The sequence below is a fragment of the Poecilia reticulata genome, chromosome 20 (assembly GCF_904066995.2).
Source record: "Poecilia reticulata chromosome 20, P_reticulata-male-v2, whole genome shotgun sequence".
NCBI lineage: Eukaryota > Metazoa > Chordata > Actinopteri > Cyprinodontiformes > Poeciliidae > Poecilia > Poecilia reticulata.
The window spans coordinates 20,427,832-20,449,601 of NC_088849.1; the positions used below are offsets into that span (position 1 = coordinate 20,427,832).

Here is a 21,770-nt window from a genome sequence, read left to right on the forward strand (position 1 = left end):
CCGATCTGCTGCGTGTTACCAAGTTTTGCTGATGAAGACCAAGTTTGGTTCCATCAAATGTTGAGAAATATTTGATATTTATAGGTTATTTTTTTTCTCCAGTACTCCTTCTACTTCTAATATTCATGATAACTGTGTTCACTGCCGTGATGCAGATGTATGATGTGGATACTTTTTCATAGTCTTCTACTGACAGACATCTTGGCAAATTGAAATCCTTTGGATCCTTTGTCACCTCTTTGCAAGCTGAAGCTAAAGGATGCAAAAGATCAAATGTCATAAAAATCCTATTCTTGGACAGCCGAGCTTGAAATCAGGTTAATAACCCTCACTATGATTAATGCTGGTTGTGAACTAAAGAAAACTCATTTCTATAATTAAACGAGAAGATGCTTCACCAAAATATTAGATTCGGTGCGTGCGCACTCTATGCATCTTAGTAGATCATTTTTAAAATTGTGTTAACAAGTTAAAATAATTTTGACATATTTAACCCTTTGATTGCATTTATTTATAGGAAAAAAAATGCAAACAAAAGGTGACAGTTCATATGTAGACAACCCACATTTGAACTGGGTTGTCTGCATTTTTTGAAATCCGCTTCACTTTCAAAATTAGTTATGTTTGATGTCGGCTGGTAACAGTTCCAAACATTAATACGATTGGGTGGCAGCAGATTAAACCCCCCCCCCCCACATAATCCATTATGTGAAGAGCTCCCTCTATTCCAGGAGTTCATGTTCGGTTCTGTCGCTATTACCAGAACATCTGCTTTGCTCTAAGGCTCAGACATTTTCTACTAAGCAGAAGCACCTTTTGCAAAGAGATGACAGCTCGTTCTTTGTCAGAGGGTGTATAATAGCTGCTGGGCCAGCAGTGAGGTAATGTGTTACATGGTGACATAGATAAGTGATAGAAGAGTCTAAACTACACATTTCCGGGGATTCTCATTGGTAAACAAACCATAAAACACTTTAAAAGAAAATAAAACTGCTAGCATAAAAAAATAAATTAAGTCATGTTTCTCTGAAATGTTGTTTTCATAAAGTCCCTCTTTTCCAGCAGATGTGAACTAAAGCACTTCCACCTGACAACTATTTGGCAAGTATATGAAACAGCAGGGTTTTCATTAACAAATTTCCGCTTTCATTGTTGAAGCCACCGCTTTTTTTTTTTTTTTTTAACTCACCAGCGTGCCTTTAACACACGATTACAATGCTGGAGCGTGCAGTGCAATGATGCCAGGTAATGAGTGTATTGGTTGCAATACATCAGTACCAATGCCATCCTGGGACACTGATGGGTGTGCATAGTGAAGAGCTTTATTATGACCTTAGCTGCTTTGTGTCCTCCCTTTGCCCATCACATGAAAGATTAATGACAAAACCCGCTATGCTAACACTTCTCAGAGAACAAGAGGCTGATAAAACAGTAGGAAAAAAAAGATAAATGTTCTTTTAGTATTCTGTGCCACATGGAGCGAATAAAAGAATTTATTCTTTATTTTTGAAGTGAAAAAAAAAAAAAGTAAGATATTACCAATGTGTTTTTTTTTCTCCATATTTGCAGGAAAACATGTTGCAGGAAAACAAATCTGGCTGCTATTATTTTCATGCATGCTCCATCAGGCACCGTATGTTGTGTCTATTTTTTTCTTGCTTTGTTTTTTTGAGGTTTTTTTCTTCTCGCTAAGCTCATGCTCCGGTGTTTAACTATAATGATCTCGCACTGTGTCGTGTCTGCAGCGCTGTCGGTTCTAATGCTGATCGTGAGGAGGCACAGGCGTAAGCAACAGGAGGGGACGGATGTGGAGGTGAAGGAGTTGGAGCTGCCCGACACCTTTTCCCAGAAGGTGCTTTACTACGGAGAGAGGGGAGCCGGCCTGGACTTCTGCCAGCCTCCCGTCCCGCTGCGCCCCCATCCGAGGAGGAGGGACAGGAAGCTGCGGAGGGAGGAAGTCAGGGCCAGCATACGGATGTCGCTCCGAGAGTCACACCTCATTGGGCCGGAGGACGAGGTATTCAGGCAGTTTATCCTGGACAGACTGGCAGAAGCCGATCAGGATCCTTACGTCCCACCATTTGATTGCCTTCGGACTTACGCGTACGAGGGGTCAGGGTCGTCCTCAGGGTCTTTGAGCTCATTGGACTCCTGTTTGGAATTTGAACCTGAGAAACCTGTGTGTAACTCCAAGCCTTATGCAGTAAGACTCACCCCTTGGTACGGAGGAGCAGAGGAGGATACATTCTTCTAAAGAACGCCTTCTCCCCCTCCCCCTCCCCAACCTTTTATATATTGATAATAATTGTTAAAGGGTAAAAAGACCAGGACATTTTCTGTCCAGTAAGCTTTAATCAAACAGACATCGGTGATTTCTCATAGGCATATTCACACTCATTGAATATTTTTCACATTTTATTAGGACTTAATCTGTTGGGTTAGCACAAAGTAATTCAGCATTCGATTTTGAAGATGATAGAAAATGATTCGTGACTTTCAAATGTTTTATTTTTTATTGAGTAAAGGTGAACACAAACGTTTGACCCGCATTTGAGGTTTTTATTTAAAAGAAATTGCAAGCCGTGTTCCTGATGCCCTGCGTTGCTTTGCTACATAAAATCTGAATAAAACCTAAAGAAAATATATTGTGCTTGTAAAATGTGACAAAAATATATATATATAAATAATGTAGGGTAAATATTTGTACCAATATTTCTTGTATTTTTTTTGTTGTTGTTAGATTTCAGGCTCACTTCTTCTCCCTGATGTTAGGGCTTTTAAGGCTGCAGGCTTTGACATATTTTTTTCATCTTGACAGTTTGCACAATGACAAAGTGTACTTTTTAAAATGTCAAACCATTGCTGTGAAGATAATATCAAGCCTTATATAAAAACAGCTACTGCTGGGAAGCTTCACATATCCAATCCATTTTGGCAGCTGTATTTCTGTTGCTTTCTAAAACCATACATACTGCTTAACTCTCCTCTATGTTCTTCACTTCTTTTAAATGCTATATTTATTACTTAGTACAGAATTTCAGCCTGTTTGACTGGGATTGTGCACCATTTAGTGGGAAACATTATTCCAATGAGATCATGTAAAAGGGGATTAGAGGAACTAAAAAGCTTGCTCTTATATTCTTTATCACTTCTTATAGATTTTTTCCCCACTTCCTGTAACATGAAATAGCCTTTCGGGACTTGAATAAAGCTGGATCTGAACAAAGCTCTCAAATTATAATGATATTATAATAATCAGTGGTTTAGTCCACAATGTGCTTCTGTTTTACCCTTTTCCAATTTATATTCCAAGTTTTCCCCCTTTTCTCCATCTTCTCCTCTCCACTCTCATTTCAAACTACTTTCTTCTTCTATTGTTCATCAGTTTATTTATCTTTTTAGGAGGTACTTAAACTTCACATTCACAGCAGATCACAAAATCGTGCAAATTTAATCCAAATACAATATGATATTTATCCCATAAGCTAAAAAAAAGCAGCTGGTTGAATTGAAAATTTAGAAAATGAGTTAGTAAAAGTTTGATAGATTAGTCTGCACAGACATAAACTAATGTTTTATACAGAAATTTCATGACATTTTATCCTTTTTGTCCTTCAGCAAAAGCCACGGAGCTGTACAGATGTCCATTATACATCTAAATGTACATTGAAACCTACCAACGTTTTATTAAATTCAGCTTTATTTTAGTCTTAGCTCCTAAAGTATTAGTAAGACTAAAATGAAGCTATGTAAAGATAGTTCATATAGTTTGTTTGCTGCGTCTGAAACTTAAAAGAAGCTCACTTTTTCACTTTTTTTTGTAGTTTTACCTGAGATGTTTCTTTGTAGGCCCTGTGCTCTGTAACCTTACAGCTGTAGATCACAACTGTGTCCTAGCAACAGAAGCATTCCTGAAGGAAGTAGTTAACCAATCGCCTCTTACACACCAGACAGAGGTCTGATAAGGACGCCAGCGTTAAACCATAAACACTTTTCAGTTAGAAACAGATCAGAATAGTTACTTACAATCACATAGTCCAGCTTATCTAGCTCTGCTTTCCACCAACTCTTGGGACCAATTTTAATGTTGCTTATCTTGTTATCTTTAAGCTATAAGTTTGTAGCTTTTTTTCCCCCTGACTTTGTTCTTTGTTGCACTGAGCAGGAAGTGCATATTAGCTTTACTGCACACGATCTGCTGGGACTGAACAGTCTGTTGAGAACAGTCTGTAGTGGTTTTTTATAAGATGAATAAAACATAATGTCACTAACACTTTTATTTTCTTCATCTCCTTATGACATTGCACTTTCATTATTGCTAAAAGGTATGACTAAGTAATTTATAACAACTCATTTTTCATTTCTTACACCTAAAGTAATTAGAATATCACAGAAATGTCAATTTATTTAAGAGCGACTAGATTGACTACATTCAAACTTTGGTACCTTTCAAACATTTATTTCTTTTCATTTATATTTTATGACTTACAACTAATTTAGAAAAAAATCCCAAAATTTAGTTTCTCATAAAATTGCAATATCATACAAGGTATTTTAACATGTTTTTATAACAGAATTGTAGGTTTACTGTAAAGTATGTTCATGTAATGTACATTATATGTTCCTGTACCTTTTGCAGGAACTGCTGCATCAGTGGAGGCGATCCTGTGGTTTTGCTGAAGTGTTAAGGAAGCTTTTCTAGTGACCTCTTCCTTTTGACCGTAACCTGTGTTTTCTTTATGTGGTTTAGGCCAGGCCACGTTTCCTGCCTAATCAATCACAGTGATAAGTGGTTATTAAAGCAGCCATTGGTACTTTTGGCTATGTGGGCAGGTGCAAAGTCCTGCTGGAAAATGAAAGCAACAAAGACACAAAGCTTGTCTGCAGAAGGATCACACATGTATTGACAGACGGCTCTTAAAACTGGATAAAATTCGTTAGGGTTGACCAACTCCAGCATGACATAGATCCTGAATAAGCACTGACTGTGGAAACTTTCCATCAAACCTCAAGTTACTTGAATTCTGTACTTCTCCACTTTTCCTATGGACTCTGCGATCTTGACTGCAGAATGTCTTTTTTCTCCCTAGTTGAGGTAAGATACTTCTTCCTCTATCTGTGATTTAGGATAAGTCTAATACAAGGGATGTGAAACTGAAACCAATGTCCAGCATCCATGTGTGTGGCGGCTCTTGAAGGACAGACTCTAGCCACAATCCACACCTTGTGAATATTTCCTTAATGAGCTTCACATTACGTTATATCTGTTCCCTTCTGCTCAATTAGCCTTAAGCTGGGATACAGTCCTCTGTTAAAAGTCAGCTTCTTTACCAACGAGCTTTTATAGTTTTATCAGACGATTGTTGTGAAACTTCGGCTGCAGGTAAATGCAACACTTTTACGTTTGTGTTATTTTCACTCGATCACTCTCGTATACTTTTGTTGGCTTTCTGGTTTTCCTAAGTTTCGTAAAACATTTGGACATTTTCACTCTTTCAACCGAGTCATGTCTCAAAACGTGTTGCATTTCTTTCCTTTCGGTACATACAGCAAATATCAAATCCTCCACATGCATAATGCTGTGTGATGTGCCAATCTGAGAGCCCATCAAGCCACTCATTTTGAACAGCCAGCAATCAAAAGGGCAGAGAGGCGACTTATTTTATAACTCCTTGCAAATTAAGGTTGAGAGAGAGAGATTTGAGATGTATGAAGGAACTGCTGGGAACCAACTATAGTAAGAAAGCTATATAGAATAACGCCGGATCTGTTTTTTTCCCCTCTTTCTTCATGGTCATTAGACAAACACCACATGCAGCTGTGTAGGCGGTTGCTCGTGGGATGACTCGAGGTAATTGCGTGGTGATCAGGGCCAGCCCTCTTCACCTGCCCATACGCTAATTGGGTGGTTTGCTGGCTGTGAAGGTCAGGGATTGAACCAGAGAGAATATAGTTCCCACTGAAGGAATATATAAAAAAAACAATCATGCACAAGTCTGTTTTGAAGAAAGAACATGAAATAAGGAAGAAAGAGGCAATGGAAACAACTAATTGCAAGGATTTATTCAGCGTTTCCCTCTGTGGTTTCTTGTATGAGTAGGTGCAGCACTCAGCAGGACAATTTCCAGACATCCTCCGAACTCAAAGTGGGCTTCAAATAGCTTCCACTGTTGGAAACAATCTAACCGGCCAGTGCTTTTTAGACTAAATCATCACCTCACAATAGCTTCTAAAGGCCTTTTAAAAGTCTTTTCAAACCAATCTTCACCATCTAACATGCATTGGACTTGCCTGTAAAAGCGCAGTTATAATTTCCTTTTCAATTGTACCTTGATGTCGAAAGGGGTTCGGCTACTGGTGTCATTTAACCTTCTGAATTTCTGCCATTATCCACGGTGAATATTACGGGTAATTTAACCTAACAGCCCTTTTCTTTGTGTAATTATACCCATTACGGCAACGTGAAGAATTTCACTCTGTCAACTGTCTCTGTCTTTGCACAGGTTTGATATTCAGCTCCCCTTTTCCAAACCCAGAGCCGAACTCATCACGCAGCGCCACAATGCACACTGGAGGGTCTTTAAGAGGGACTCTCATTAGGCAGACAGTGAGATGATTGAAAAGATGCCTGAAAGGATTTGGAGAGCCATTCCTTCTTTCATTAGTTGCATGTATGCCTTAAGCTTCTGAAGTGGGAGCAAATGATTCACATTCAGTTTGGTGATGTGAACATAATTATAACATATAAGGATTCAAATCTGAGGAAAAATGTTGAGTTTTACAACACTGGTTGTGTTAACTATTACTGTATGGATCAAGATGGGTGCTGGATCTGTAGGTTATATGTATTTTGTTTTGTTTCTCTCTAAAAAAAAAAGATTTGTGAAAATATTAGAGATCTTGGGAGTTTTCAGCAATAACTCCACAAGAAGCAGCTCACAGACAAGTTCATTGTTCAGATTAAAAACGACAAGTTCACCAGCATATTTGCACGTCTGGCCCAAAATGAGCTCAACTGAGCAAATAAAGCCTCAGCACTGAAACAGTTTGCAGTTTGCACACATTTACATGAGGAACTGCGTGAGTTTTTGGAGAAAGTCTGCCCGTATTTCTGTACTTTTATGTCAAACGCAGCCAAATAGTGACCAGCACCATTGAGAATTTACTTTTGTGTTCTCATGATCGCTCTAAATTATCCTGAAATTTACTTGCCTTAGTTTTACAAATGCTGTGTCATTCACCCAGTGGAATCGATTAGTAGTTTTTGTTGTTGTTGTTGCTGCTCTAACTAACAGATGCAACTCGTTCACAGTACTCGGTCCTGATGAGAATAGAGAGCCTCCAACCTTTTAATAGCACTGAACAGGATGAAGAGCAGAAAGCAAGTGGCCGGGTCTATCTGAGACTAAGTAGATGTATGAATATGTATTAAGGTGTGAGTTCTATTTATTAAATTAACATAGAGATGTCAGGCACGACCAAAGCAAGGCGTGATGATGAGTATGAATAAACATAAGAGTCATCAGCAGTGAACAACTTCCAGCCTCTACTGTAATATAAGTGACACCAGCAGGAATCCTCCATGTATCCTACAAGGCTTCACATTTAATCAGATTGTTTACTCTCAGCATGTGTGAGAGAGTTTGATCTCACAGTAACAAAAATGAATAAATAAAAGTCATTAAATTACTTTTTATTATTCAAGAGTGTATCTTTTTTAATCTAAGACCAGGATTCTTTATTTTTTACTCAGACATTGCGCTGCCCTCTGTCAAGGCTTCTTCTTCTCCTTCTTCTCTCGCATTTGACGACGTTTGTTCAAACCTCCTTTCCAGTCTGAAATGCTCTTCTTGCTCTCAAACTTCCTCTGGCCACGAGTGAAAGAGGCAGCTTCTCTCTACTTCTGATTTTCTGTTTTTCTTTTTTCCTTTTCATCTTGCCTGGATTAATGGTTTCAAACTTGCAAATCGAAAGTCACACGATTATCCGAGTGATGACTTTTACTCTTCAAGTAGCACGCGATAGATTAGGAACTGAGAACAAAGCAGATGGGCAGCATGACATTTCTACTTTTATGGACACAATTATTTTAAAAGCTGCCTTATTCTATTGCTTCTTTACATGTGGTGTTTATGCCTTTCCACTGCATCTAGAGTTTGAACGGTGCTCAGACTTACTCTTCATTTTTACAAGATTTTTGAAAAAATAAATAAATAAAAAGTACAACTCTGCATGGAAGTCATAGTAATATAAATTGAAGGCGGTCCAGAGGAATATTAAAGTGCAATATTTCTTTGGAGTGGGAGTGTAGTTTTCATGACAGGCGTCTTTGTTTGCCTCTGTCCCTGACAAATTCAGCAACATTCCTGCAAGCAACAGGCTGGTGAAGGGCAGTGACCCTCTCAGCTTCGGCAGGCCACATTTGCATAAAACAGAGTTGTAGTCAAAATGTGAACAACAAACAACCCAGTGGAAATTACAGGTTTCTTCTTTCAGGGGATGCAGATTCAAGTTGACAATATGGAAACAAGCTTTTCATTATTTCATGGAACAAATCAGTGCATATAAGTATACTAACAGCTGTAATTTGTAAACTACATCATTTTAGATGTAGTTACATGTTGATTGAGTTGGAGCAAGTCTTTACTTTTAGATGCATTTTTAATTTTGCTGGTACACTCATGGTAACAAAAAAAAAGCAAACAAAGGTTAAGCCACAACACCAAATGTTAGAAAACACTAAGCACATCCAAAAACTTTAGAAAAATACACTTTGAAGGGTTTATCTCAGAAAATAGTACGTTTTGCAGCTCCTGGGTATATTTTTGCCCAAAACATTTGATGTCGACATCCAACTGTTGAAGAAAAGTGAAAAGTTAGTAGGTCTACAGTCAGAAGGAGATCCTTAGATTGAGAATGACTACGTTAAAAAATAGTTTGAAACCTAAGATGTTCCCTGTTGTTATAAAAGGTCCTCCAAAAACATCCCTTGACACATTTTTAAAGAATGTAAAATATTCTGCGTCTAAGCTATTTTCAGAGCTTAGCTTTGCATGTCTCTCTCTCTTTTTCTCTCTCTCTCTTTCTCTCTCTCTTCCCCACCTTCACTTTTTTAAAAGAGCGCTTCTGGATTTACAAAGGAATACTTCCCACTTACGATTCATAACGCATCCACTTGATCTGATTTCATATTGTTCTTTCTTTAGGTCTGTAGTGTGAAAGTACCATAATGGAATACCAAAGGCCCCGGGTCCAAAGTGAAAAGTCCCATTAATAAAGAAGAGATTACTTTCACTTGCTGTCAAGGCCCTGCGCTGCAAAAGGATTGATGCTCTCACATTAAATCAGCCCCTTGAAAGGTCCTTCTAAAACTGTACGAGTGCCAACTGTACAGGTGATTTTTTACCCTCCCTCTATTATGTTTCACTCTCAGGGCATGTTCTGTGGTATTATCAGGGTATTGATATTGGGATTTTTTGCCTTGTTTGTTGGTTTGGTCATTTAAAAAAAAAAAAAAAAACATGCATTTGTCATTTTTTTCTTCTAAGTATTTTTATTTTCTTCTTGTTCTCCTTTTCCTCTCTACAGCCATGGGGTTTGTTGTTCACTTTTTGTTTTCTGAACCATCATTCAAGAAACGTGGGGCTTTCTCCTGACAGCCACTGAAGCAAGGAAATGAGAAATGACTTACACAGTTTAGCTCCTCTTCATTTTCACTCCGCCTTATTATTATGAAACACACGCTCCCACACACGCACACCCCCCCACACACACACATACGCGCGCGCGCGCGCTCTTTCTCTCTCTGTCTCTCGCGCCCTCATGCACATTCTCACAAGCACCCGGCACATTCCTCCACAGATGATTGGTGAAGACTCTTCAGGAAAAAGACACCTAAATCCGTGAAGTAGTGAGAGGTTTTTTGTCAATGTCCAACCTCCGTGACATACAGTGCATTTAGGAGACGCTGACGCTTCAGAGAGTGATGGTCCCTGAAGATCTCTAATTAGCTGCCATTCATAACTGATTAAAATCCAAAAGTCAAATAACAAATGAAAACCGGATATTTTTCCCCTGGCGACTTGTCAACTGTAGTTTCCTGATACGTATCTGAGGCTGGATGTAAACAGGATTTTGTAATTACCTGATAATTCCTCATCACATTATGTATACCCATGTCAAAATTAAACCAGAGGGGGGGATATGTTGTCAGGTTTTAAGATAAATAGAACATCTTTTTTTTTTTTTTTCCTGAAGGAAAATTAATAACTGAAGAAAAACAAAGGTTTTGTCTAAGTGAAGTCTCTCTTTCAAGGCACTGTCCCGTTGGTGTCAACGTGTGATCTCATCTGATAAAGTGTTTACGCGAGGTTGAACATTCAAAGCTGACCTGGACTCCACGGTGCTAAAGACAACAGAGCGAAGCACAAACTTATTTTGTCATAGACACACAGGACTGGGTCCATATTCTCAAAGAATCCTAAGACTAATCGTAGTTAGTTTCAGAAAAATTCTTAAAATTTATCGAAATTCAAGTTTTTTCTAAGATTTTTACCTCGGTTAGGTAAAAGTTGTTACTTCGGCAACTCAGACTTTAAGAGGGCTGCTAAAGTGAAGAAATGTTACAAGTAGTGAGGAAGACCTTTAGAGAGTTTAAAGGTTTCTTAAGCCAAAATGACAGAAAGGAGATGTTCAAAGTAAAGCTGTGCCAACATCAGGCTCGGCTCCTCTATTCTGTATTTTTGTTGTTTTTTTGTGTCCTTTACTTCTTTGCACACTCATCTTTACAAATAATAGAAATCCTGAAAATGATTTTCAGCTCACAGCTAATGAAAACATGACATTTAAGATTAAACAATTACATCAGACCAATAAAAACATTTAGAATAGATAAATGTGGGCTTTATAGAAAGTATAACACTTACTTAAAAGGTTGATGTTTTCAAAAGGTGCTTTAATTTTGAAATGGAACAATTTGAGAGCATTTTGAGAGTTATAAACCCTGGTTGCTAAAGTTAGCATTTCAGTTAGAGAGTCCAAACAATTTGAAATTAAAGGACTGTTTTAACATTTTTGAATCTCCAGTTCAAAAGGTAAAATGCATTGACTAATTTTGGTCATTTGCTGAGCAATGCTTCAAAACGATGGGATGCTCTGCTGAAAAAGCCAGGTCATCCCTGGGGGGAGTTGAGGCTCATTGTGGAGCCAGAGTTGACGTGATTCCAGCATCTGATCAGAATGCCTTCTGTGCCGATTTGGAGGTTTTTCAGGGACATCCCACTGGGAACACTCCAAGATCCCACAGAATAAGTTAGAGATTGTAGAGGGATAGAGTTTTTCTCAAGGGCCTTCTGGCCCCACAAGCTGATCTGGGATAAGTGGAGCATAAGTCATAGTCTTGATTCAGTATTAATTCTTAATGGTTCATGTCTGTTGCTTATTGTAGGTCATTGTTACTTTTGGATGTTCAGCTACTATTTTTTAAGCAAATAGCTGAGCTTATCAGTCAGTGTTATCTTTGGAAGTTCAGTTATTATTTTGTAGATAACTCCCAATCTCTGGCACAGGCAAAGCAATGTACAAACCATTATCCAGTCTAAGTGAGTCACTTTGTTTTTGATTTTTTTTTTTTTTTCCTCAGCAACCATCTGGCGACCCCCAGAAATTATTTTGCAGCTCTCCTGGGGGTCCTGTGAATGCCAAGAGTTAATTTACCATGTTGTCTGCATACACACACGACTTATGCTACCAAAACCTAACAAAAGAAATAAATCAGTCAATTGAATGACTAAGAGACATGAATCCACGTCTTAAAAATAGTTGAAAACAACATTTGTTGGCAACCCTGATATTAGTGCTTTGCATAAATAGGGCAGCACTTTTTTGGTTCTTACAAGATTTCAGAGGGTTGGAGAAAACTGAGAACGGGGTTTTTGAACATTCCTTTTTAAGTCTCGGGTCTTCTCTTATGCATTCCCTCTCCGGATCTTCAGATCAGGCCACATGCTTTCTACATCTGGGAACTGAGGTGTTTGTAGAATGAGGCTGAATTTGTGTCTGGTAAGCAATTTCTGTGTTAAATTGAAGATGTTCATGGATCATTTTCCTTTTGTGGTAAGGAATAACAAGCCAGTTTGAGTTTTCTGATGGAGTCCACTAGATTTAGTTTTAAAATGATTCTGTTTCAAAGAGCTCATGAAGAAAACACCAACTCGGTTCTTAGGGATTTTGAAAAAAAGAAGACCCACAACATCTCAGGCAGATCGTCACCACATTATGATGATCTGCCACAAAGTAACTCTTTATTTTAGGCAAAAGGAAATATTTGTTACTGAAAACTTGCACACAATGTCAATTAAAATGTTATTTTGTGGCATCCTCCACATGTATGCCAGGACAAATAATAATAATAATAATAATAATAATAATAATAATAATAATAATAATAATAATGGTAGTTCTCTAATTGCCAGTTGCCATATTAATTTCTACTGGATTTTATGGAGACTTGACATCCTAAAAATGCCACTTTACTGGAAACCTATCTCTTTCGTGGCCTTTTTGCTATCTTCACAGAAAATAATGAAACTGCTGCCAAAAAGCCTTTTTGTTTCTTTTCAATAATCAATAAGCCAAAAAAAAGTACTATCAGTCACTGTATATGGTTCCCTTTGCTGCTATGGCACTGGAGCCTCTTTTATCTTTAGAACAGTTTACCTTATCAAGTACACCTTGAAAAAAGATCTTGACAACGTTTTCAAGTTCCAAATACTTGGATCTTTGGTCATTTAGCTTTTTTTTCATTGTTTTATTTAAGTTTGGCATAACCTGCAGATTAATCATTGGTGAAAATAAAATGAAAGATTAGCCTTAAATTGTTATGATCTGTGTTGTTCAGTATAGTTTATTTTGAGATTTTCTGTGTTTAGTCCTGTTTCCCTGTGAGTCTCTGTCCTGTCCTCCCCATTGATGGATCCCAGCTGTGTCTCGTTCCTGTAATTACCCTCCTAGTGTATTTAGTCTCACCTGTTGTCTGTGTTCCTCGTCGGATCCTTGTCTATCGACAAACGTCAGTCATCATTAGTCGCACGTCGTTTTGTCCTGTTCTTAGTGTCAGTCAGCCATTCAGTAGAACTGTTAAGTCCTGAGTCAGTTAAACTTTAGTAGTCGTCTTAGTAGAACTGTAAGTCCTAAGTCGGCATCAGCTTCCGTGTCCAGTCCCGCATCAGTTGCTACCGGTGTTAGCCGTGTGCTAGTTCTCCTGCCGTGCTGCCTGTGTTTGGACTGTCCGGAGTTTATTCATTATTAAAATCATCTTCATCTATAACCTGGGTCTCAGCGTTTCTCCTCACCACTTCCACCCACCAAACCATGACATAATGTCATGTCATTATGCAGTTTTGTAGCTTTGTTTTGTCTTTACCTATAAATACCAAACATTTGCCATGCAGCTTTGTCAGGCTTGGTTCTAGCTTGGCCAGAATTGGACTCATCCTTTCATTGATGATTTTAATAATAATAATAATCAATTGAATTTGTACCACACTTTTCATTAGAAAAAATCTCAAAGTGCTACACAGTGCAACTAAAATCGTAGATAAAATCAACATCATAAAAATCATGTGGAGGCTGAGTAGGCTTGCTTAAATAAAAAAGCCTTTAAGCCTCTTTTGAAGTCATCCAGTGGTTGTGGAGCTCTCAAATAATCCGGGAGAGAGTTCCAGAGACTGGGGGCGGCCACAGCAAATGCCCGATCTCCCATGGTCCTTAATCTGGATCGAGGAAGGTGGATGAAGTTGCAGGCTTGTGATCGTAGAGATCTGGTGGATGAATGTGGAATGAGAAGGTCCTTCAGATAATCCGGTGAAGTTCTGTTTAAACATTGATGGGTAATGAGAGCAATTTTGTACTGAATTCTGTAGGTGACAGGAAGCCAGTGAAGATCATGCAGAATCGGTGTAATATGGGCAGATTTCCGGACTCTCGATAGAATCCTGGCTGCACTGTTTTGAATGTATTGAAGCTTCTGAAGATGTTTTTTATGGATTCCAATGAACAGAGAATTGCAGTAGTCGAGCCTGGAGGAGACAAAGGCATGGACGAGAGTCTCGGCATCAGAGAAAGAGAGAGATGGACGAATTTTGGAGATATTACAAAGATGAAAGAAACAGGTTTTAAATAGATGCTTAATATGATTTTCAAATGTAAGATGAGAATCTATTCTAACTCCAAGATTTGTAACTGTGGTGGAAAGGGGGATGTCTTGTCCAGAAAAGAAAATAGTCGTCAAAGTTGAAGATTGAACCTGGTGAGGTGTTCCGATCAACAGGGTCTCAGTTTTGGAGCAGTTTAACTAAAGAAAGTTCTGATTCATCCACGTCCTTATCTCTTCCAGGCAGGTGGTGAAGGCAGTGATTGAAAATGATGATGATGCTCCAGTTCTAATGTAAAGTTGTATATCGTCGGCATAGCAGTGGAAGGAGATGTTGTGCCGATTAATGATTTGACCCAAAGGCGGCATGTAGAGGGAACCTTGTCTTCATGTATCTCGCTGCATCTCTTCCAGACATCTCAGTAATTACCACCAGCCAGTCATCAGCCTCTTCTTGCATTTTCCATGTCTGCATGTTTCCATTGTGTATGCGCATATTGTGAGGCGCTTGCTTCTCGAGTTAGAAAAAAAAAAAAAGAAAGGCATCGATGCAGTCCTCAGAAGTAGCACATCATTAATAACGGAGGGACCTTTGAAGATCCTGCATAAATGTCTAATTAGGTTTGGTAACCTTTAGGAAACTCAAGTGGGTGAATACTAAACAGGCCCCGAGATCTTGTACTGCATGGCAAACTAGGCGTTCAACATGTGGGAGAGAGTGCTGACATTGAGAGGGTTTGTTCCACTGACGGAAAGGGCATGCAATTTAAACCACATTACAACCGCATCTGAACTTATTGGGCAATTTTGGACCAATTTATTTTTGTTAACCATCTTGTGCGTTCGCGTCATCCTGGAGGTGAAACAAAAATATGCCATGTTTCTTTCTTTTTCTTCCCTCTTCTACTTTTGCCCTTCAAGCTGTTTGGATCGGTGTTCGGTGACGTGATAAGCCTGCGTGGCATTTAACAGACTCTTAGGTCGAAGTATTTGAGCCACCAGCCATGTTCATTTGCTGAACCAGTGTTGGAATGATGTGACCTAGAAAATATTACTTTGGGAGGGAAAAAAAAAAGCACTGCGCTTGGTTTATACAACGGTGTCCTTGTCACAGACTAATAACACACATATTAAGAGATGACAGCCCAATGAATATACCGCCACATGTTAGTGGCAGTATATTCAAAGACTGCACCCAGATGCAGTGCTGTGGGCATCTGAGTTTCATTCTGTTACTCCAGGATGAAACATTGTAGTTTTGCTGGGACTTTTCGCCTTTTTCTACAATATTTCTAAGATTCGCCAAACAAATGTCCTTTTGCTTGATGATCACTTTCACTTAAATCAGGCTAGGGCTCAATCTGAGCACCAAAGTGTGGTAATTACATAGCAGAAGACTAGTAGCCACACGAGATACGTATTGACAGTTCTCTTTCAATATCAAACATGATAATAAGAGCAAAGGAGAAAAAAATCTTAGCAACTGAGCCTGACAGAAACAGCCTCTCCAGTGCCAGGGGGAGCGATAAATATAGAGGTTGTAAAAATCTACTCTGGTTTAGAAAGCAGTATGATCATCAGTGTATTTCTCCTCTCACTTAAAAGAAAATACTGTATGAACAAATTTGCAAAAGACATTTACAAGCATTAGATTTATGAGGCGACATTGTTTAGAGTATGGAACTGATGGGATGTCAAAATGAGTGAACCCAGCTTTTACAGACGCTTCATAATTGCAACATACAGCTGCAAAAGTCAGTGTCATGAACAACTGACTTGGTAGTTTCAGTGAAATTATTTCACATACTTAAATATTCGAAATTGTAGGGGGAAAAAAAACCTAGACTGCATTCTGCCCAGCTTCTCTTGCCAGCTCATTTTGGGGGATGCCAAGGCACTTCCATTCAAGAAGGGATACGCAGTCCTATTGCTGGATCCTCCGCAGTGGGATACCCTTCCTGATTAGATGCCCAAACCACTTCAGTGGACTCCTAAAGGGGAGCCGGGGCCGAGATGACAGAGCTCCTCACCTCATCTCAAAAGGACGGGCTCAATCTATTCTACAGAGGAACTTATTTCACTTATCTTGGATCTCGTTCTCACAGCTATGATCTGTATCTCATGACCACAGGTGGGGACCCTTACCTTTTGGCTCGGCTCTTTGGACCGCTTTACTGACAGGACCGTTACTTCACAGGAAGTCCCTAATCTATCTGTCGATCTCTCGCTCTATCCTACCATGACTTCTAAACAAAACAGCAAAGCTGTTGCCAAACTATAAAATAATTTGACCAACTGTAGCCCTGCTTTCCCAGTCGTGGTTAAAGTCTGCATCGGTCTGTACTGGACCGTCCCGACTCAACTTGAGTCGCAATCAAACAAACATGTTTAATAAACTGGACGTGATCAGAGAGGGTAAACAGATCAACAACGGCGTGGGAACTGTGCAATGCTAGCAGCCAATGAAAAGAGAGTCTAGGACATGGCTTCCACTTTTACCCCCACAATTGCTATGTGTGAAAGGTTGCAGCTAGATTTTGAAATATGTTCCGACTATAATCTTTAAATGAACTATTAGAACTGCTGCAGATAGAAATTAGGTCTGATTTACATATTTTTCCCCTTTAACCTTCATGATCTCAGTCTGTCCACACCCTCTAAGAATAAACAGACCAGTCTGGTCTCATCCCGAAGGCTCTGTGGAATATCTGCCTCCACAAGACTCACACAACAAGCATATGCACTAAAACTTATTTACAATATGCACCCACAGACAAGCACTGAGGCAAATGCACAAGCATACCGGGTTGTCAGAGCACAGAGCGAAATCAGAGGAGCTGTTAATGGAGGGGGACAGCTTGGCTGCTGTTTCATCAAAGTGCAGTGGAAATGCAGATCTGTGTCCTGCAGGAAGCAGGGAATTGGATCAGCTTCCTTCTGTCTCCTGGACTAGAAACACACACACACACATACACACGCATACACACACACACCCCAGCAAGGATTAGTCAGCCTTAGCCAATGTACAGTGACTTTTTAATGTCTGTCCATTTGAAAATGTTTATCGTTTGCTTGTGCAGATATGCCCATCAGGATCCCAAACTTATCCCCAAGGGACAGATAGCTTTATTTAGCTACTAGCTATGTGTGAACCTTGATGTCTTTTTCTCTGGCTTGGCTTTGAAGCCTTGTGCCGCCTGAACCTGTAGGTTTTTGTAGAACTAGAAGTATTAAATCAGAGTAATAAAAAAAGGACTACTGATGGTGTCAAAATAATACCAATGAATTATAAGAAATACACAATATTTATAAAATGTCCAAGTGGGGACATGCATTCTCAAACAGTATATGTGTGAGTCATTAAATATCTTTTTTATGTACTTCCAGTAATCAACCAGCAGACTCAATTTAAGGTGGTATAAATTCAGATTTCTTGTGAAATTTCCATCAAATATTGAAAATAATATTCAGATTTCATTTTTGTGAGTTTCTAGATAACGACAGGTAGTAGCACTGGTACATACTTACAAAATAAAAACATTCAGTCACAACAAAAGACTTAACATATATTTATTAGAACTATAAAAACAACTACAGAGATTAGAATAGTTTTTGTGATTTCTGCAATGCCTTGGTCATTAAATTTTTTATTTTATTTAATATTTTAGAACTGACATAATATTTACAGATATTTCTTTAATTTACCATAATTTCCAGACTATATGTTGTTATTTTTTCATATGCTTTGAACACTGCAGTGCAGCTAATGTGTGGATTTCCACCAACAAGTTTTGAAAGGCTGGTCTACTATTGGCCTGTTGTTGTAATATAATATAGGAGTGGAAGTTGTATAAATGCTGTAGCAGTGGTGCATGTGCATTATGCATTGTGTGAGGTTTGTTGATGCAGAATTTCTTGACATGTTCATAGTTTATCTGACTTTAATATTAAATATGTTGCAGAATGAAAAGGAAAATGTTGCATCCAGTGAATTAAACAGACTAAAATTTAGCTTCCAACTTCCGTCTCTTGAGGATCATGCTGGGTTTGGGAACATCGGGAGCGTTCAGGATATATGATTTCTGTTTAGCTAACTGCACTAACTTTGCTAAATGTTCTGCATAAACATTTTCTGTTGTATTTTATCATCTCAACGGACTAAAATCTGCACTGAATGCTCAAAGCCAAAACAGCAATAATGGTTGGTGCATTTCTGTTAATTGTTGCAAAAATGTTTGCCACATTTCAAAAAATAATATCAATCAAAATTGTAAACTGTTGTTTCTAATTTCTTGAAATGCTTATATTTAGACGGGAACAGTGAGTGAGTAAGTGTCTGGGTTTTCTATAGGTACTCCGGATCAGCCCTCTCTCTGTCTAGAAATATGCCTATTTGGTTAATTGGTCCCTCTAATTTGCCCTTAGTAGTGTGTGTGTGCATGTGTATGCGTGTGCGTGTGCGTGTGCGCGTGTGTGTGTGTGTGTGTGTGTGTGTGGGTGTGTTTGTCTTTGCTACATAGAGGGGACCAAAGCAAGACAGCACACTCACGGTGTGGGTACCAAATTTTTTGTGGGGACCAAAAACCTAGTCCCCACACCGTTTGCATTGAATTCAATGAAAAGAAGGTCAGGAGGATGCTCTGTCAAATTTTCAGACTAGTCCTCATAATTCACAAAAACCAACAGTTTGTGTATAAGTGTGTATAAGGTAGTCACTCAGTATCGGCCTCTATTGGTGGGTTGTGGTACTGCAGGAACACACACACACACACACAATACACACTAATCTTACTTTAGTGACATTGAAGGGACTCATAAAAATCTACTTCAGCGGATTATTTTAAATGACTTGAAATAATTTTATTTACTATTTGTTGATTTATAACCTTCACATTTGGAATCATTAGCGTGATTGCAGATTGGTTGTTAACTTCTTTAGTACTACATTGACATTTATGTAATTAATGTAGTAAATATTCTTAAAAATCTGTAAAAAAAAAAGTATTTTATGACATGGTAGCTTATTACTGGAACCGCCATAATCTTCATATACCAGCATAATTTTGTTTATAGGTTTATACATGCAGAACCTGTAGGATAAAAGTCTTGTCAAAAAAACATTGTCTCTTCAGACCATCATTAATTATTGATACAAATTAACTTTGTCTTAAATTATATTAAATTATTCTTTAAATGATTGCTTCTGAGTTGTAGTAACATCAGGAACTCATTCAGTTCTAAGGGAATGGAAAATGTACAGCTCTCCCATTTTTTCATTCATGTCGTCATTAAAATGTTTTGTTTTATTTTGTAATTTTGTGTAATTTTAGTTGAATATTTCTGCCCATGTTGTTTAAATGAAGTCAGTATTTTATTGCCACAACACTTTCCTTTGTAGTAGTGTCTAAAAACCAAGTCAAAGGAAATAAAACTTGAATAACTATACAAATGTACATTTTCAAGCAAACTATGCACTTATTGTTTTTGCCTGACTACAAATACATTGGGCTAATTTTAGATATTATTCAGAAAAATCACTAAGAGCAACTATCAACAGTATAATGGCAGATGACTTTAAAATAATAAATTTGTTATGGACCATCGATATGGAAAATTAAATAAAACAACTTCTTCCAGAGCTCAGAGGAAACTGAGGATTTTCATAAGATTTCTTTTAATATGCTTAACACTAAAATGTGTTTTTATTCATATTGAAAGTGTTTTCCACTGTTCTATTTAAATTGCTACTTTGTATTTATAATGGTTGCAATTAACAGATGCTATTAACATTGGTTTTATCAGGGTTGGAGAATTTTTGGAGTTGGGCGGGTTTTCCATTTCAGATCTGACAAGACTGCAGAATGGCAGCATGTTTATTTGTGAGAGTAAGGCTCATTCAGGGTAGAGAAGGAAATGGAGCTATGACATCATTTAAAAGAAAACCCAGCTATAGTGACCAAAAATCAGACAGAAATACCAGGCATCATTGTCTCAATGGATGCTGAAAAGGCCTTTGACTGTGTTGAACTGGAGTACATGTTTGAAGTGCTCAGAAGATTTGGACTTGGAGAAAATTTTATAAACTTGATAAAACTTAATTATAAAAAGCCCACAGTACCATCTTGACAAATAGCCTCTTGTCAACACCCTGTGGGCTAGGAATGGTGCAGGAAGCTGTCTTTCTCTGCTACTTTTCTCTTTGGCTGTAGTGCCACTTGCAATTGCAATTAGACAAAGCAATGATATTAAAGGTATATTAATAGGAACAAAATTGTATAAAATATTATTATACGCTGATGATATACTTTAAACTTTGACAGACCCTGTGAAATCTACCTCAGCTCTAATTGATTGCGTCAACAAAATTTGGTAAAATATATGGGTATAAGGTAAATTATAGTAATCAGAAAATAATGCCTTTAAATGCCTGTGACCAGGGAGAATCAGTATTCATCAAGCCATTTTGATGGGCTTCTACAAGATTAAAGTATCTAGGAAAACACATTGCATCTAGAATTAGTCAGCTGTACTCTGAAAACATCAATCCTACGATTATTCATATTAAGGATAAATTGGTGAGATGGAAGAAGCTCCCCTTATCCTTTCTGGGGAGAGTTAGCCTTATTAAGATGATAATTCCCCCTAAGTTAATTTATCCAGTGTCTATGTTGTTTTTGTTTATTGACTCTAAAGATTTAGGTGGAATCAATAAAGCAATTGAAAACCTCAAATTAAAACTAAAGTCTTACAACTTCCCTGAACCTTCAGTGGATAGGGCCTGCCCAGGGTTGAAAACTATGTACCGTCTTTACGTGTAAGAATTATTTCAGTGTGGGCTACCCAAAAACACTGTAATCCATGGCTTGAGATCGAGGAAAGTGTTTGTAAACCCTGTCACCCCATAAATATGTTAAAACAAAACCAATAATTCCCACTCATTGTCAAAGATAACTTTCACTTTTGTTCTGTGGAACATGTTTGGTCAGAATAAAAATTTTTCATCTCAGACAACATTGGTGGATCTGACAGTAGAAGGTGGGTGTCCTGATCTTAGATCTTGGCAAGATGCTGGCATTACTAGGATGGATACACTAAACTACAAAAGTTTAGAAGAGATTATAAACCTACGCCAGATGATAGACAGCTCTACATTACAATGTCATTAGGTGACGTAAAACCCATCCAAGCACTGAAAGGATGCTTAGAAAAAATGACTGGATATGTCAAAACTTTATCCAGCTGAACAGAAACAAAACTGAAGTTATCCTTGGACCTCAAGAGGAAGGATCTAGAGCAGGGGTGTCAAACTCCAGTCCTGAAGGGCCACTGTCCTGCAGTTTTTAGATGTGCCACAGGTGCAAAACACCTGAATCAAATGGCTTAATTACCTCCTCAGTTCTCCAGAACCTTGCTAATGACCTAATTATTCTATTCAGGTGTGGTGCAGCAGAGGCACTTCTAAAAGTTGCAGGACACCGGCCCTCGAGGACTGGAGTTTGACACCCCTGACTAGAGTCAGCACACAGTTTCAGTTATTACAGGTAGAAACTAGAGATCAAGTCCTAAATCTGGAAGTAGTGATGGACTCTGACCGGAATTCTCAGAATCTTAAAAAATA

General features: G+C 38.3%; 1 protein-coding gene across 12 annotated transcripts in view; it reads left to right on the forward strand.

The window, feature by feature from the left end:
• Positions 1-4,273, forward strand: part of cdh19 (cadherin 19, type 2) — a 31,536-nt gene extending 27,263 nt beyond the window's left edge. For all 12 annotated transcript variants that reach the window (XM_008396567.3, XM_081601453.1, XM_081601452.1 and 9 more), the window contains one exon: positions 1,746-4,273. In XM_008396567.3, the coding sequence (XP_008394789.2) occupies positions 1,746-2,254 (509 nt within the window). In that variant the 3' untranslated portion in view covers positions 2,255-4,273. The remainder of the gene's footprint in view (positions 1-1,745) is intronic.
• The last annotated feature ends 17,497 nt before the right edge of the window (positions 4,274-21,770 follow it).